Consider the following 18,286-nt stretch of genomic DNA (forward strand, 5'->3'; position numbering starts at 1 on the left):
GGCAATCTTTTAGGAGTCCTGTTCTACTCCCCTGCACTATAGACCTTTAGTATGTTCCCAGAAATTGTTTAATCCGTAATGGAATTGGTGACCCATTTAGAGCAAACTAACTTTCAAATTAACTTCGAGAGCATCCATAGTCCTTCTTCAGGCTGGCTTCATTATGGATTGGTGACAATGCTAACACTCCCCGGCATGGCCTACCCTCATCCTGGGTCATGGTACAGTGTGAGAGAATGTTCCGTGGGCCTGCTACTCTCATTCCCACGCTATGGCCCGGCAGGGAAGGGGTTATAATCTACTTGAAGTACAGAGCTGAATCAGATTACTTTCTCTCTTGAGCAAAATAAGAAACCAGGCACAGAACTGAATTATAATTCAATCCCTGGCCTGCTCCTGTGGCAGCACAGCCTACATGCAGTCTCTTGCTCAGGGCTAATGGTAAATCCACGACGTAGTTACTGATGGGTCTGCCAGCTGACACACTGATCATGTCTTTTCCAGTTTTAAGACTGTTTGTAGGAAATGTGCTAATATCAGTTTGCTGTCCATTTATTTCTTCAGGCTATAATGGTCCATGAACCTCAATTTAAACCGTCTCAACTATAGATTTAATTGAATGGATATTTTCGAGTGTTCAGTATATATTAATTATATTTAACACACATCTAGTATTAATTATTGTATTTATTTAGATTTAATAAAGACAGATATCTATTAAATACCAACTGATTAGTAAGGTCATTGATGTTTGCTGACTCTATAACAGACCATGTAGCAGTTAAGCGTCACTGAATACTGCATGTTAATTGTTAGTCAATTGATTATTTAAGTAGCTAAACCAGTTACATTATTTTTCTTCCAAACCTAAATGAATTCAGGTTATTAACATTGATATTATTAATTATATAGCTAATATGAATGTGTCTACCCAGACAGTGGTCTCAAGTGTTTTACTGTTAGTTGAAACAATAAACCAATGTAACACTATACATAAATGGTGTGAGAGAGCCTATTGGCTTTATGTAGGGGATCAGGATTTCATCCTTGGTGGTAAACCAGGCAAAATTTCCTTTGAAAGCTGCCTAACATGGAGTAACAGAAAACCTTTTGCAGTTCTGTTTCATGTTTGGAGAGCAAGCTTAAGACATTCTACTGCTAAAGTTAATGGAGTAACTTACTGCAAAAGTTGATTGATGCAAATTCTGCCAGTCTTTGAAATAATTTTTCTTTATAACAACTTGTCCAGCCCTATAGGTTGTTGAATAACTCATTGTGAATAGAATTCATCATGAATTCTGGTGCCTGGTTTTGTGTAATAAGAATACAATTGAGGTCCTTGCACCACTAAAGTCAATGGGAGTTTTGTGCTGTCTTTCATTAGACTTCAGGATGATACAATGTTCTGTCTTCAAAGTAATGGGCCCCATGCAAAATGCGGTGCACATTCACAACTGGAAGTCAGTGTTTCTGGATTTGCACATCTCAGGGTAAAAAGTTTTCTTTCTTTGCAGTGGCTGCTGCAGCAAAATACGGCAGTCACAGGTTTCCATGGCCTTCTGCAGGGCTAAGCAAAAGAAGCCTCCTCAGAGAACTGTGTGGATGGTGGAGCCCCAGAGGTCAACCATTTAAAACTTCACCTTGAACATATGTCAGAAGTCTATGAACCGCTTGGAGGAGAGCCTTTCTCAGCCTGTGTGGAGTAGTGTGTCTTTCAGACACAAGGTGCAAGTGACCACAGCAATTTTATGAACTTTGCCTTGAGAAAAAATGCAACAACGATCATATTGGGAGGGGTTTTTAAAGCAGACAACTATCACTGAAAGGTAGTTATTGCAACTGCTCACACTTGGTATGAGTGAGAGGGGCTGGGCAGTGGAGGAAGGGTAAGAGTGTCATTAGTAATATTTTCCATGGAGTTAAACACGATAGTTTTGAATTGTTCCCCTTGATTGATTGATTTGCATTGGCACAGTCCTGCAAACTCCACCACATGAATTGCATGACTTGGCAGTTCTGGAGCAGGGTTCACTGTCCCTGGACCTGGCTCATAAGGAAACTCTTACATTCCTTCATCTCGCTTTCCTGGCTATTTCCTGCCTGCGCATGATTAGAAGACTTTCCAATACCAGAGGCAACATTCTTTATCTGAATACTAGGTTTGTGCAGTAGTTCCTGGGGAATGTGGCAACATGAAAGATACACACTATGTTGCTGGTAGTACCGAGCTCATGAGAGGACCAATATTTGTGTAATACCAATTAGGCAATTTCATCTCTACAGATCTGTATCTTACAGATGAACAAGAGACTGCTTCTGTTCAGCTAGACCAGTCACATTTTGAATCTCACTGGCATTTTTACATACACTTTCTGCCCAATTTGTCCTTCATTATATTTTTGTAAACTAGATCTGACCTTTCCTTTTAGTTGCTTGTATACTGGTGGCCTGAACTCCCCTTAAACAAAGCAATGTGCCTTCCCTAGAATCTGCTCCAAAAATGCACTAAAATGCTTCAGGGACAATTAACAGCAACCAAACAATTTTACTGAGCAGACAGAAGATAGTAAATAGTACATTTTACTAGAGATGTTTAGTGCTCCAGTATCCGCTAGCTCTTCCCTCCATGTTAGTATCGCTTGTTAATGAAGCTCAGGATTTTTTAAATTTAAATTTAAAGATGTGGGTTTTTTAAAATTCTATTTAATATTAAAGTGACATCCTATATCAAGGCCTAAACTTGTTATAAGCTATTAACAATTTAAATTAAATACAAAATTAATACTAAGTAGTACATATTTGCTGCCAAGTTTTAAAGAAAGTCAAATCCCTGAACACTTGGAAGCAACTGGAGCCTGTTTCTTGAAAACCAGCTTTTGATGAAAGTAGCCTTTTCTTCTGCAGGTATAGAGAGAATATTTTCTTCATTTCAGCTACTTCAATTCAATGTCTAGTTCACTCAAAGTTAAGAAACCAATTGGGAGCTGATAAAGCTTGTTTTCTTTTTCTAAACTATGAATAAAAACTAGGTGTGAGAGGATGAGATCTACAAGGTTCTAAAATCTTGAAAGACACGCTTACCAGAAGCAATCAGTTCAGTTCATTACCTACACAAAATACTTCATTTAATAAATCAGTATTAAATTCAAACACATTTTGATAAACTTTTTGTTAAGCTTTTTTTATATGTATCCAGCACTATAAAAGTATTTATTTAACAACAAAAATTAAATTTTTATTTTTTATTGAATTTGAATTCCCATCCAAATAGCACTTGACACAAAACATAAGTAAAAATTTAATCATTTAGTAAATTCACCATGTGCTAACTTGATAAAAAAATGTAAAAATTAAGAATCTGAATAAATGTAACTTAAGCTATATAATTGCTTAAGTAAATGTGAATAGAAATATTTTATCTTCCTGGTTAACAAAAAGAAGCACCAAAATTAATGGAAAGGCTGTATTTAGTCATAAATAACATGTTTTAATGATTACCAATCAATGAGAATCAACCTTTCCTTAGGAAAACAACTAAAAAGTACAAATACAAATCAGGATTTAAATCAAGGTTTCCTGCTTGCTGATTTAAATTATTATTAAAATCCAATTATTTAAATCAGTCCACGCTGAGCCCAAGTTATTTGTCACAAGGTGATCCCGCCTTAAGGGCCCTTCTGCAGCAGGCCGAGGCACAACCAGTATATCCTTCCTCAGTTTTCCTCCTTTAGAGTCCCCAATAACTCCATGACAGCTCTCCTATCTAATAATACCTTTCCAAGTGTTGGTTTATTATGAAAACATAATTCAAAATAGTCTATAAAGTCCCCAAACATACTCCATTTCTAGTACCCAGTGTATATGGTCCTTAAAATTCCACATCTTGTGTAGTCCATCAACACAGCACATACCACACACTGGTGTCTTTCACATTATCTGGGCTCTTCTTTGGTCCTCCCCTGTACCTTTACCAGAAACACCACCCTAGCCCTTCCTGCTGGAGTGCAATCCCACTCTTCCCCATGGGACCACCCTGGCTCTCAGGCCTCTGCCATCTACTGGCTCCATCTCTCTGGCGTGGAGGGGTCAGTGAGCAGGCCCCTCCACTGCTCTCCTCCTTTCAACTCTCTTTAGCCCTTGGCTTTGGCTGTCCGGCTTAGAAGCCAGCAGGCAACTCTCTTTGGCCTTCAGCCCTCTCCCGCTCTGGCTTTCTGGCTTGGGGAGGTCAGCCAGCAAAACTCTCTGCTGCTCTCCTGCCTTCAGCCTTCCCCCAGGAACCGTCTACAGCTTCCTTCAAAGATCTCCTGCAGTTTCTCTGTGTCTGGTAGCTCTCACCTGCCCTTTTTCTGATCGAACCACGCAGCTCTCCTCTGCCCTTTTCCTGACTGACTCTCTCTGTTGTTGGGCTGTACCACTTATATGGCCTAGGTGCTCTCTCTTAAAGCACAGTTAGGAGATAGCTGACAAGTCACAGGTGCAGTGGCCTCTTTCCTCCTAAAGGGCCACTGTCACCCTGTGACACTATGCCTGCTGTAAGCTTCACTAACTGAAAAGCTACTGGTGTTTACCTCCCATGTGTGTAGCCACACCTGCCTCTCCTGGGAATCCAGCAATTTCTTCCAGACGTTATGTTGTGTTAGGCCTTGCCCAGATCTCCATCCACTTCCCAGTGACTTGTATTTTCTGAGCCAGGCCCCGGGGCCAGCGGTAATCACGGGTCCATTCTGGCTGGCTTCCTTCTTCATTTGTCTCTGGCGGGATTGGATCTGTTTGGCTCTGTCCTCTGTTGGGTCTGGCACCCACCTCCTAGGCAGATGGTGTCTGGTTCAGGCTGATTTACCATGACATCATTGGGTGGGTCAGGCTCCCGCTGGTGCAGCTGGGACTTTGGTTGGGCTTTCTGTTGCATCTCAGGCTTGGTCTACACTACCAACTTACGTCAGTGTAACTGCATCGCTCAGGGGGGTGGAAAATCCACCCCTGAGCAACGCAGTTATTCCAACCTAACACCCAGTGTAGACAGCACTATGTTAGTGGGTGGGCCTCTCCTGTCGATATAGCTACCACCTCTTGGGGCGGCGGAGTACCTACGCCGATGGGAGAAGCTCTCCCATCGGCGTAGGTAGCATCTTCACTAAGCGCTACAGCTGCACTGGTGCAGCCCTCAACCCCAGATTCTAATCTGTGCTTTCCCTGCCTCTCCCGAAGGAGCCCCCGAAAGACAGACTTGCTGTGTCAAACGTATGGGGGAGTGGAAAAGTTAGGAACATTCTTTGATTAGGAGTTTCCATCATCTTAGTAATAATAACAAAACCTTTGGGGAGCGAACCATATGTGGATTTGCAGGTGTGCTTATCAACTGTTCACTTGAGACCTCTGGGAAAAAGCCATTCCCACCCCAGGAGCTAGTAGTTAGAGCCCACTACAGAGCTCCAATCTCACTTGGGTGATGCTGTTCCCTACAGCAGGGCACATTTTTATAATCTAACAAACCTCATGTTTTAGTTGCTGAAAGCATAAAATACTCTCTTGTTAGTGCTGAGATATGAGAAGGGTAGGTAGTTTAAAAGCACTGTTCCTAGGTGTTTATGTCTTCCTTAATTGCTTGCACTGGTCTGACAACAGGGAACGTTTTATCCTATGTATTAAGTTTAAAATGAAAATAAAAGCTCTTTGAACATAAGGAAATCAGCCAGAATTTGGTGCTTTAATAGTTGCTTTGTAGCCAAAGACCCAATCTTGCAGTCCTCACTCAAGCAAAATTCCCTGCAGCTTGGGCCAAAGGAAGCAAATATGTCCTAAAGAAGGTAATTGCATAAAAAGACAGAATACTAGGGCTCTGATTCAGGAAAGCACTTAGGCAGGTGCTTAACTTCAAGCAAGTGCTTGACTCCCATTTATTTCAGCAAGACTTAAGCATGTCCTCAAGAACTTTGCTGAATCAAGGCCCTAGTGATTAGAAACAATCTTCTGAATGAAAAGAATTTACGTTGATTGGTCGATGTGCATTAAGCTTATGATGTAATGGGAGATTAAATGTTGTGCTGCAAAATATGTAAACCTAAGATCATAGAGTCAATCTATTTTACCTTTTGCAGGTGGAGATTTACATTTTACCTTTATATATTTACCTATGGAGTCCGGTTTCTGAAAAAGGTAGGAACTCTCATTATTATATTGTGCTTTTATAACTGGTTACAAATCTCTTTAAAGTTATATGTATGTACAATAGATAGCAATGGTTTAGAAAATCATCGGTCACCACTAAGAAAGATATGCTTTGTTTGAATTACAAAATAAGTTGCAATTGGTTCTTTGCAGAAAACCCTTGAAGCTACTACTTTTTAAACAAAAAAGAAAAGAGCTTTGGAAAAACGGTTTTAGTGCCAAAAAGATTGTCGTAACAACATCCCTGGTTTCCCAATAGGTGTTAGGCTGCTCATGGTTCTTGCTACGGGATGAATTTATACTTAAAGCATGATTATATTTAGATTGTCCTCATGCTGGGCCCTGTGTTCTCCTATGTGAAAATAACCCATGTAGGAGAGAGCACTCTCCAGGAAGTTTCGTGTGGATTCTTTGATCAGAAATGAATGGTTGCTCTCAACCCCACTTCACAGGGGAAGCCCAGGGAATTCTGCTCCCTTAATTCCGGCTCAGGAGGTAATGAGCATGGTCATGGAGTCTGTTGCAGTATTGCCAACTCTGTTTTACTGCAAGTCTTGTGACATTTTTTATGTTTTCTTAAAGCCCCAGATGCTGGAATTGGGAGACTTCATGAACATCTCAGCTTTCATTTAAAACAAAGTACAGTTCTAACCTTCATGGTTTGGAGAAAAGCTTGAAAACATGACATAAGTGTGTCATAAAGGCTTAGAAGCCAGAGGGCAAATGAAAAGATCTTTCTATCTTTATTTTTCTTTCTTTCTTTAAATTCATGCTGATTAAGCCAATCTCCATGATTTTTTGAGGTCTGCCTCATGAGGTTGGAATGCTTGAGACTGGCAGTACAGCAGATGTGCATACTCTAAACGGGGCATGGCCAAGCAGGGTGAGAACATGGCCATCTCCTCAGCCAGTGGTCGGATGCCAACACTAATGGGAATATATGCTGCATCTCCAACAAGAAGGAGAAAGAGCTGCTTCTAAGGGCTTGTCTACACTTACCGGAGGGTCCGGCGGCAGGCAATCGGTTTTCTAGGATCGACTTATCGCGTCTAGTGAAGACGCGATAAAATCAATCCCTGATCGCTCTGCCGTCGACTCCGGAAATCCACCGCGGCAAGAGGCGGCAGCGGAGTCGGCGGCAGCGCAGCAGCGGTCGACTTTCCCCCGTCCTCACAGCCAGGTAAGCCGACCTAAAATACGCAACTTCAGCTACGGTATTCACGTAGCTGAAGTTGCGTATCTTAGGTCGGACCCCCGCTGTAGTGTAGACCTAGCCTCAGTAAACTTACCTTGTATTCCTGAACTGGGGCACTGTGCAGGCAAAAAGCTTCCAGATAATGTTCCAAAATTCCACTTCCTCACCCTCTTCCATGGCTGTGGCATCAAAAGCCAAAACAGATGATAATGAATGCTGTCATGGTGAATAATGCAAGGGAATATTCCATGACTGATTTCTATAATCTTAGTAGATATGGTCAATATAGTGCTTGCTTCAAAGGGCTGAACTTTGCTGTGGAGTTATTCTGTTACTGTAGTAAGAGTGATGTGATGCTGAGGAATGAGAAGGGAACCCTGTTTTTATCCCTGGATCTATTACTTCGAAATCTTTCCAGCTCACAAGATACTGTCTGCAAGGAACATAACAGTATGTCAGGCAACATTTCTGAGCCTATACTATAATATTGTGAAGCAGGGTGGACTGAGTTTTAAATCAAAGTAATTTAAAACACTGATTTTTTAAAAATAATTTATTTAAATCAGCAAGCAGGAAATCTTGATTTAAATAATTGATTTTAATCTTGTTTTGAATCTGTCCTTTTTAGTCATATGCCTAAAGGAAAGTTTATTCTCATTGGTTGGTAACCATTAAAATATGTTGATTTGCAACTAACTGAAGCCTTTACAATAATTTTGGTACTTCTTTTTGCTAACCACGAAGATTCATTCTATTTATACACATTTATTTAAGTAATGATATAGCTTAATATACATTTATTCCAATTTTTATTAGAAAATGGTGGATGATGCATTTCTTAATTTTTTACTCCAGATTCGTGTCAAGTAGCATTCGGATGGAAATTAGAATTCAATTAAAAATGCACAAAAGCAACTTTTTAAAATTATTTTTATTAGTTAAACAAAACTACCTTAAATGTGCTGGATACTTAAGAAGAAAAAATGTAAATTAATCAAAATATGTTTCTCATTTAAAACTAACTGATTTATTAAACACAGGAAGAATTAACTGTAGTTCATGAATTAATGGATTGTTTCCGGTTAGCATGAGCTAGATTTTCAAATATATTTAGGTACTTAAAGATGTAGATAGCACCAAACCAGGTTAAGTGCCTAACTCATGTTGAAATCAATGGGAGTTAGGCACTTACCCTATGTAGGTACTTTTGAAAATCCCACGAGCCAGCTATCTGCATCTTTAGGTGCCTAAATATCTTTTAAAATCTGGCTCTGCATCCTTCAGGTTTTTAGAATTACTAGAGTTCATCCCCTCCCACCTGGTTTTTATTCAGAGATTCCAAGAGGAAAACAAGCTTTCCTGCTTTTTTTAGCTGCCAGTCAGTTTCGCGACTTTGAGTGAACTAGTCCAAATGAAGAAAATAATCTTTCTCTGTACCTCATAGTTAAACTGAACCAAAAATAATTAAGGCAAAAGCTCTTCTGAACCACAGAAAATGAAAGTACTTACATTTGGGAAAATTTAAATACCAGCATTCTCTCCAGGGTAAAGACTGAAACTAATATACTTACTGAAGCATTATGTGACATTGTGATACATTTATAAAGTTTGAGTGGACTTCAACAGTTAAAGATGTTTTCCCCTAATTCTCTAAATAAGCAAAAAGCAGCACCCATGAACTTATTAAAATTTGGGGAAGGCTCATTAATGCAGCATATTTTTATTTATTTACTTAGATGTTTTTAATAGGTTATTATAAGTTTACACCTTAACAGAGGTTATCATAATTTCAAATTTAATTTTAAACAGATTTGTTTTTAAAAGGAAAAAATATATTTAAATAAGAAATCTGATTTAAATAAAATCAGATTTATTTTTAATTTTTTATTTTAAATAATTTATATCAATCAACCCTGTTGTGAAGACAGCTCTGTGTCAGGTTGGGGTACAGCCACTATATATATATATTCTAATGGTCTGATTGTAGACCCTGTACTCATAACGGTGAACAGTAACTCATGAGAATAGTTCCATTGAGTGGAGCAATTGGACCCTAAGCAATAAGGGGCTGATCTAAACTTACTGAAATCAATGAAAAGAGTCCTGTTGACTTCGGTGAGCTTTCGCGTAGGCCCTAAGTGAACAGAATTATGATTGTCATTGGATTTAAATGGTGTAACTTATATCAACCCCCTTAAATGTATATTGTCGACCCCAGGAACTAAAACAAAATGATGGAATTATTGATCTTTCACTGATCAAAGCCTGTGTTGTCTCTCTACGTAGGAGTGAGATTTGGGTTTGCAAAGAATGAAATTCAGATATTGGAATCCAAAGCCACAATACTTTTTTCCTTGAACTTCACTTTCAGCCCTTTCAGCTTCATCATAATACTGAGGTAGATAATCTGGTTGTTTTTGTTCTGCTTTTTTCTTAGTGAACGAACTGCAAGATTCACTTAATTCTTCATTTATAAAGTTAAAGAACAAAGTTGAGCTTAATAAAATCTCTTCTGTGTCCGACAGACAGATCCTCCCTTCTGGAAAAGCCATCTCTTCCAGAGAGGGTGATTTCTTAGTGCTTACTCAGCATCAGTTTTCCAGTGCCAGAGTAGAGATGTGCAGCCTGTTAAGTGATAAAATCTACTTAGGCTCAAGCCCCATATACTTGGTCCAGCAGGCTGGCGAAGCCAGGAGTGTGTATGTACCATGGCTCATGACCGTGAGAGCCAGCCTCAGGGTAGACTGTCAAGAAGCAGGGCAGAGACCCCAAACTGGTCTATAATTAGATTTCACCAACCCAATAAAAAGAGTGAACTCCTAAAGCACTATAACAGTCTTGCCATGGAGTCACAGACAGTCCCCTTGGGCATTCCAGTCTATCTTGCCATCCAGGCAAGCTGGACTTAGCGATAGATGGTTGCGATACACAAAAGATCACAAAATATTCAGGTTGTTCCCAATCCCAGAAGACCAGTCACTTACCCCAAGTCAACTTGTACCTTAGATCTCACACCAAAGACAACATTTGTAACCAATCCTATAGTAAACTTATCTAAGTATTTATTAACTAAGAAAAGAAATGAGAGAGTTATTCCAAGGTAAGCATATATACACAAATAAGTTACAATCTATGGTTTCAGAAGACGAGAGAGTTGTAGTAATCTGTCAACTCTGAATGTCTTTTAGGACTAACTCGGATTGACCTTGGGGATCTCTGCTTCTGTTTCATAGCACTGTCCCTGTGAGAGTCCAAACACCAAAAGATGAAAAAATTTCTTGTCAGCCATGTTTATTTCTCCTTCCAGCATTCAAGCTGATGGGACAAACCCTTTTGCACATAGCCTCTTCGTGGGCATGAGGGGGCAGTTAACAAAGTCTTTGTTTTGTGATGCCCCACAATGGCTCATTTAGTTTTGATAGACCTTCTTGATAGGCAGGAGACAATCCCTGTTGAGTGGGTTCACAGTTTCAGAGCAAACATTTTTACAGTTACAAAGCAAAAAGATAAATATTACCTTATAGCAGGTGATACAGATATAAGTGAGATTAATGAATGCAGCAATTTACAGGTATTTCATAAAGTCTAAACCCTAAATACTTTGTTATAAATTCAATATCCATCTTAACCATACTAACACGTGGGTGAAACAGACTGGTTTCCAAAATTTGTCAGTGCTCTGCTGAGGTCTAAAGCCTCGGCAAGATCTGGCACCTTGTCTGCCAGCGTCACAGACATAATTCCAGCAGAAATCTATACAAGCTCATCAAGTTGATAACTACAACATCTTATGGAATGCAACATGCCACCAGTATATCACCAAGTTTTACATGTTCATTTGACTCTTTAAAATCTAAACAAATGCTTAATGTATAAACCATTTGGGATTCATCAGATCTGACTTTTCAATACCTGCTGTACTTTTCTTTCAAATATCCACAGTATTATTAAAATAGAGTATAACCTTTGAAACTGCATTCAAGTGCTTCTGACTGAACATATGCATAGGTGGTTGGTTGATCGTCTTGCTGAAGATAATTAGTTTGGAAAGAGCATTTGTGAACTCCTAGAGGGTTAAAGGATCCAGTCCATGATGTCAGAGGCTTTCCCAAAGGTTGGGCCGGGAAGAGTAATATGGTTTGCTAAGTGTGCCTGCGACTTGTACTCTGCTTGTAAAGTATCTTCTTCTCTTGATGAACAATCCATTTCTCTTCCAAATTCTCCGCTTCGGGTATTACTTTTTCATGGCAAACTGGTTTGCCACTGTAGCTTCCCACATGTTGCTATGTATGCCAGAATGGGAAATTTGATTGTTTTAAGATCTAAGTAATTTTTTCTCTCTGTTGATCTTTTGCCCAGTAAGTGTATCATTCAGCATTTGAGAGTATATTGTCTCTTGCGCGGGGGACAGGACCAGTCCAATAAAGCTGTTAGGGTTACAATACATCCGGGTTTTCCCCAAAATTGTCTCGTTTTTGAGCCTCCATCTTCTGTCCGGGCACATTTTTCAAATAACAGGCAATGCCTGGGATTTTTTCACAGCTGGATGCTGCGGCTCAGAAAGAGCCCCTAATGGTCTGCTTCCCGATTGGTCCCTCCCCTGCGTCAGCAGCTGATTGGTCCATTCCCCTACAGCCACAGCTGCCAGATCCTGCCCACCCAGGCCTAGTTCCCAGCCCTGGTGAGTGGGTCTGGCAGGGAGGCACTGACTAACGGCTATCGTTGCATCCTGGGCTTGCACCAGCCACCCTGCCACCATGACAGGGAGCGACATTGCCCCCCACCTCCAGTGAGTACCCCTGCCGCAGGTACCCTCTCCAGAGCTCCCAACTGTACCCTCCTTCCAACTCCCTCTCCCTCTGCAGTGTCCTCTTTTGGGAAACCTGAAATATGCTAACCTTAAGAGCTGTGTTTGATAAGTGTCTCTAAAGTGCAGCTTTTGCAGCTCTCTTAGAGAACCTCATTATCTTGCCACATGATTTGCATAGTAGCTTGAAGGTGTATTGATGAAATTTTTCCATCTCTGTGCTGGTGATAACTTGCCTATGTTTTACAGGTGTGGGATAAGGTGGCTATCAGTAGAGAATAATACTCATTAACTTGGGCCTTTTGTAATTGTACCCTGGTTCCAGATTTGATGTTTCAAGCTGCACTGTGCAGCACATGCCTTCTTAATCTGGGTAACAACTTCTTGTTTAATGAGGACTGCATTAGACACATTTTCTCAGACAGGCAGTCTACTCAGTTTGACAGCATGGATTGTAATGCTAGACTTTCCAAACCTAGGTGCTTTCTCAGCTTCTGTGTAATAAATTATTGTCTCTATACTTTTTTATTGTCTCCCACAATTGTGTCTATACTTTGTTCATACCTTACGGTTAGGGTGAAATTCATCCCTGTACACAGTAATAGGCCTGTACACCACTTAAGTACCACGTTAAACCAATTTTGATGGCCTTTGTTTTGGTGTGGCTCTCTGCACAGCAGTGAATTTCACCATGGGCAGTGGGTGAAACCCCTTCTACCCAAGCCCATACCCCCCCGCCAGAGCCCCAGCCTGCCAATGGCTGGAAGACCCCTGAGCCACTAGCCAGCCCAAGCACCGAGCTGCTGGCCGGCCTGACCCCCAGGCTGCCGGCCGGCACCAGCCCCAGCCAGGCCCCCAGCCTGGCCTGAGCCACTCTGGCCACTGTCTAGAGCTGAGCCACCATTGGTTTCAGAGGAGAGGAGGAGCGAGGGCGGGGCCTCCCAGTGAAGCATGGGCGGGGCCAAGGCCTGGATTAGGGGAGGTTTAGCCTTCCCTGGCCTATGGTACCCATCCATGAATTTCACCCTTATATTCCCCCTGAAAACTTTTTTCTCACTAGGATTTAACTTCCACTTTTTAAAGGATGCCTTTTTGCCTCTCACTGCTTCTTTTACTTTGTTTAGCCACGGTGGCACTTTTCTGGTTCTCTTAATATGTTTTTTAATTGGGGTATACATTTAAGTCCTCTCTCACATAAGAGTAACAAGTATACTATAAAGCTGCAAGGTGTTAATTCCATTAGGGGTTCTGGTGGCAATGTCAGCCATTGGAGAAGATTTGAGAAAACCCATCCTTGTTTTGGTTTGAAAAAACCCATCCCAGCTCCCAGCATATCTGTGGGCCTAATGCTGTGCTCTGTTACACTGACCTAAATCAGAAGTAAATCCATTGACTTGAACTGACTTTTCAATTTGGCACTATATATAAAGTACTGTGGTGTTATTAAGTATTTACTAAGAGAAACCTCAGTGAAAGAGCATATAATAAGGGACATTTTTTGACCTGTTCCCATCTTTTACCTTTTTAATAATTTCTTTTCAGTAATGAAATAAGGTAAGAAAATCCCATGTTGGGGATGAAAGGCAAAATTATCTGCCAGTGTGCAGAACATAGTTGCTTACAATATGTATTTTTACTTTTAGTTGGTAACTGTTCCAAAATAATTCCACAGTAAGGACAACTGTGGAAAATATTTTGTGACTGTATACTAGGGTTATATATTTCCTTCTTGATAGTACCAGGGCTAGAGTTGTGAACAGTAGACTTCTCTTCCATCAAAGGAGTTTTCATCTTCTTAGATGATCCATATAGGGATAATATGAGATCAGGATCAGGATCACACCAAAGGCCAAATTAATCCCTGATGTAATTCCTTTGATTTCAGTGTTGTTATGCGGGGATAAATTTGGCTCCAAGTCCCAACACCAGTGTGAAGAATAATTATGAAGTAATGATCTGCCACAGGGCTTTCCTAAGAGATGGCATCATGTCCAGAACTCACAGAAAAACGATGTGTGCCTTTGACTCCTCAGAACTAATCTAAGATGATAAATGTGCTGTGATGTTCCTTATGTCTTATAAATCACTGAGATCTGGAGCGTAAAGCAGAAGATAACTAATTTTATTCCCACTCTGATCATTGATATGGGTTTTTTCCCTTTTGGCTGCAGCTGAGCTTTCAAAGTAATAAGAGCTCTGATAAAAAGTCAGCTTGTTCCATTTACATTAGCTACTGATCATTGATTTACAGAGCAACCCCCTAAGATTGATTACAATAAAACCTGCAGCTCCAATGACAATATTAGAGTATTTTGTTCATCACTGACATATGGCCAAAATTCAAAGTCCTTCTTAAGCAAAAACCACACTGAAATCAGTGGGAGTTTGCTTGATTAAGGGTGAATGGCCTGCTTCTTCTCCCATTGAAGTCAATACTAAAACTCCCACTAACTTCAATAGTTCAGAATCAAGCCCTGTATAAAAGCAGAGTAAGGACTTCAGGAATTGGCCCACAGCATGTAGCCTGGCCTTGGAATTATGTTGTATCTCTGTATTCGGTAAAGCAGAAGCATTAAGAAGATGTGGAACTGAAGCTTTTCCCCTGGATACTTGACATCCCATAACCACTGCATCCTTTTTCCTTTCCATCTTTGCCTGTGAAAATTACAAAGTTGCAAAAGAGCATGGACCAGCTTCAATGAGAATACTTCATTTGGAGCTGAGAAACCTGAAACTGCATGTTGGAAATTTTGTTAGAAAAGGACCACGGTAGGGCCATTTTGGGGGTTGGTGGTCATTTGCTTTAAAAATCTGATCACTAAGTAAACTGGTGGGGTAGATAAACTGGTCATGTTGAAAAATGCCAGCGACAACTGGATTTTTTGTGGCACGTGCTGAGAGATGCCTATGGCAGCTCTGTATCTTGGTTCTTCAGGAGCCATACTGATCCAGTGGAGTTATTTGGCTGAATCTGTTGATCAGTTACAGGCGTTCACAGATAATGTAACTGCATTTGGAAACAATAAGAAAGCAATGATATAGTGTAAATTTCACATAAAAGGACATATTCATGTCACATATGCTAACTTAAAGCCAAGTTGTGGGGATCTTTCTTCCCCACCTCTCTCCAAGTGCGGACTGCTAATGGCCAGATAGAACCCCAGTTCCTGTGCTTAGGATAGTCTCTACTTCCTCGGGCTCAAGGTGCCTTAAAGGAGACAGGTCAATGCTCCCTCTCCCCGCCATCACCACCTATGAACTGGCCAATGGAGCTGGCCAACTGCATGAACACTAGAGTGGTCTAAGTAGTGGGTCTGCAGCCTCTATATGCTGAGGAGCTCCAAGTGGCAGCCTGTGTTCTTGGTGCTCCTGAGGTGATGTTGCTCCACCCTGCCCTTTACCTGGGCTGTGATGTTGGGAGAAAATGTATTCTCTGCCTTTCTCATGGCAGGCATGTGTGCGCATGGGAGATGCTCCGGGAGAGCTGTAAAGTTTTTATTGCGATCACTTTGAGCGATGAGTGATGGAGCCATAAATGTGGAATCAGATGCCCTGTATCTGACAGACAACACAAACTTTATAATATTCCACACCATGCCAGAATATGTTTGACTCCGTTTTTAACCTTTTTTTTTTTTATCTCTCTGCACCATTTGACCATTTGTTGTGCATGCTGGCCACTAAGGAAGTAAGAGATTATCAGCATTAGTGACATCCACAGGTGCATAATAAAATCAGTTTACACAATACAGTAAAATTTGTGTATTGATTGGGAAAATGTAAGCATTTATGTGGTGATGATTATGACCACAGATGTGTTAAAAATATCTGAGCAGTGGAATTTTCTTCTAGGAGAGTCAGTTTTTCATAGAGCAACTTGATTATAAGAGGAGGTTTGCTATAAGTGCCATTTGCATAATGAATGTATTGGAAAAAATTGAAACTTTCGTTCTACATCACTAGTTCCAGGGTTTCACTACAGAGTTACACTACAGAGTTAGATCGACTTAAGTCGTCTTGTTTTGATTTATTTTTGCATGTGTCCACACATAAATTTGTCTCCTGCCGATATAGGTGCCCCATTCCGTTGATGCAGAAACACCCTCCTCCCCAAAACAATGCAGAGCCAAAGTCAACCTACTTCTGTCAGTGTAGGTATTGCATTACTTGTGTCAACTCTTAACAGTCCTCCAGCAGCTGTCCCACCGTGCCCCTTTCCTGTGACAGTGGGTGCTGTGGTCCCAGTTTTGAACTTCACTGCCCAGGGTCACAGGTGCCAGCAGTGAATACCCTGACCTCGAATTTAAAATGGTGCAAAAGTTTGGAAAGGGAGATGAGGACATTTTGCACTGCAAAGTTTGCAAAACAGACATCTCTTGTCAGGCAAATCGTATTACTGAACATTTGAACAGTAAGTCTCATTTGAAATTAAAAGGACGTCAAGCAAAGATAGCCCAGGCTTCAATGGAAGACTGTTTGGGAAAAACAAGATAAAAGAAAGAAGCTGTGGGATTTTCACATGATCTGGTGCTCATGTTATGCTTTCAGGCAATTCCAATGAATGTTGTCTGTGGCTTGAGCTTTTTATTAGCTCTTGCTTCACAAATATGCTCTTGCCCAGAATGTTACTGGCTGGAAGAAAAATATTTGCCTGACATTTTTTGCTCACCACCAAGCTGCAATTAAAGAGCCTTTGAGTGGTGAGAAATTCTCTTTAATAATTGATGAAAACTCCAGAGCGTGTGAGGCAGCCAGCAATTAACATCCTTGCAGTGTTGTACAGTGACAAAAATAAATCAATAAATACTATTCTATAAAAATCCTCTGTTGTTCTTCAGTGCAATGCAGGGATCATTTCGATTTGGATTCAAGACACGTTGCAAGAGTACAGTCAAATGTGGGAAAACTGTATATCAATCAACAGTGACTCCATGATGTACATGCAATGCCTGGTAAAGGACATGAAAGAAATGCATCCCCATCTGCTGCACATTCTATGTATTACTCATCTTTTGCGTGTAATCATTGATCATGCAGTCAAAACTGATGAGTTCCATGACATCAACAAATCTGTGGTACTTTCTCCAGTGGTGTGTAAGTGTACCAACAGGCAAAGGTGAGCGTTTTTTTAAAGTGTTCAAGAAGCACTATCACTCTATTGGGTTTGCTTGTGTCCCCTCATGTCCCATTGCGCTAATTTTCCAGGCTCAGGGCTGCAAAATTCATTCATGCTTACAGGGACAGGGTGATAGACTCTCATTAAAGAAGAGGATGGAACCACCTTAAAAAAGTCAATTAAACTATGCTTGATGGTCAAGGATGATGGAAGCCAGTGTCAACTGTATTGTATCTTTTCTTTGTGTATTTTGAGGGAAAATATACAAGGTTCATTTTCAAATAGAAAAATATACCCTGATACATCACACTGATACGCTGTTTAATTGCAATTTACAAGTTGCTGCAGATGTAGATAATACTGCAAAAGAAGTGGAACTCAAGTCAGTGGGCTCCAAAAGGCGATTCCTTTCATCTGCAATGCATGATTTCACATCAGAATTTCAAAGCAAACTGAAGGCAACCATATCCTACAATGTATTCTTTGAGCTGTATATGGCTCAGCATCTTTTTGCCAACTGTAAAGTGTTTGATCCATTTTTCAAGGGTCAGATGTCACACAAGATTAGCATCTATAAAAATATGCTGCAAGGCAGAAGAGTTCAAGCATGATTTTGACTTGTACATGTTGCGTGAAGTACCCTGTAATGACACATAACACTTGAATACTGGAGAAATGAACCCCAGTCATTGCCAGTAACTTCAGTGTTTGTGGAAAGATTGTTCAAGACAAATATCGCATGAGCCTCTCCACCTAACCAGTTTGGGCAGCTCAGGGATTTGTACTGCAGTAAGGACCCAACCTCACATTTGGAGAACTTTAGAAATCTGGAATGGTTTGCTGGCTCTAGCAAATAATTATGCATTCCTGTAACAAAAGACTTGAATTTTTTTAAACCTCCTAGCTGTGGGAACTGAAAACTTTTTGGGCAAAATCTTTTGAATTAGGCTTCTTACAAATGGACTGGCAATTGAATAGAAAAAAAACAGATACGATGTGT

The 18,286-nt window shown here is 40.5% G+C and overlaps 1 protein-coding gene across 1 annotated transcript in view; it reads left to right on the forward strand.

The window, feature by feature from the left end:
- Window positions 1-18,286, forward strand: part of CERS6 (ceramide synthase 6) — a 216,100-nt gene that overhangs the window by 105,750 nt on the left and 92,064 nt on the right. Inside the window, exon 4 of the mRNA XM_024206806.3 lies at window positions 6,099-6,156. Within this exon, the coding sequence (XP_024062574.1) occupies window positions 6,099-6,156 (58 nt within the window). The remainder of the gene's footprint in view (window positions 1-6,098; window positions 6,157-18,286) is intronic.

The sequence above is a fragment of the Terrapene carolina genome, unplaced genomic scaffold, assembly GCF_002925995.2.
Source record: "Terrapene carolina triunguis isolate 2854851 unplaced genomic scaffold, T_m_triunguis-2.0 Scaffold62, whole genome shotgun sequence".
NCBI lineage: Eukaryota > Metazoa > Chordata > Testudines > Emydidae > Terrapene > Terrapene triunguis.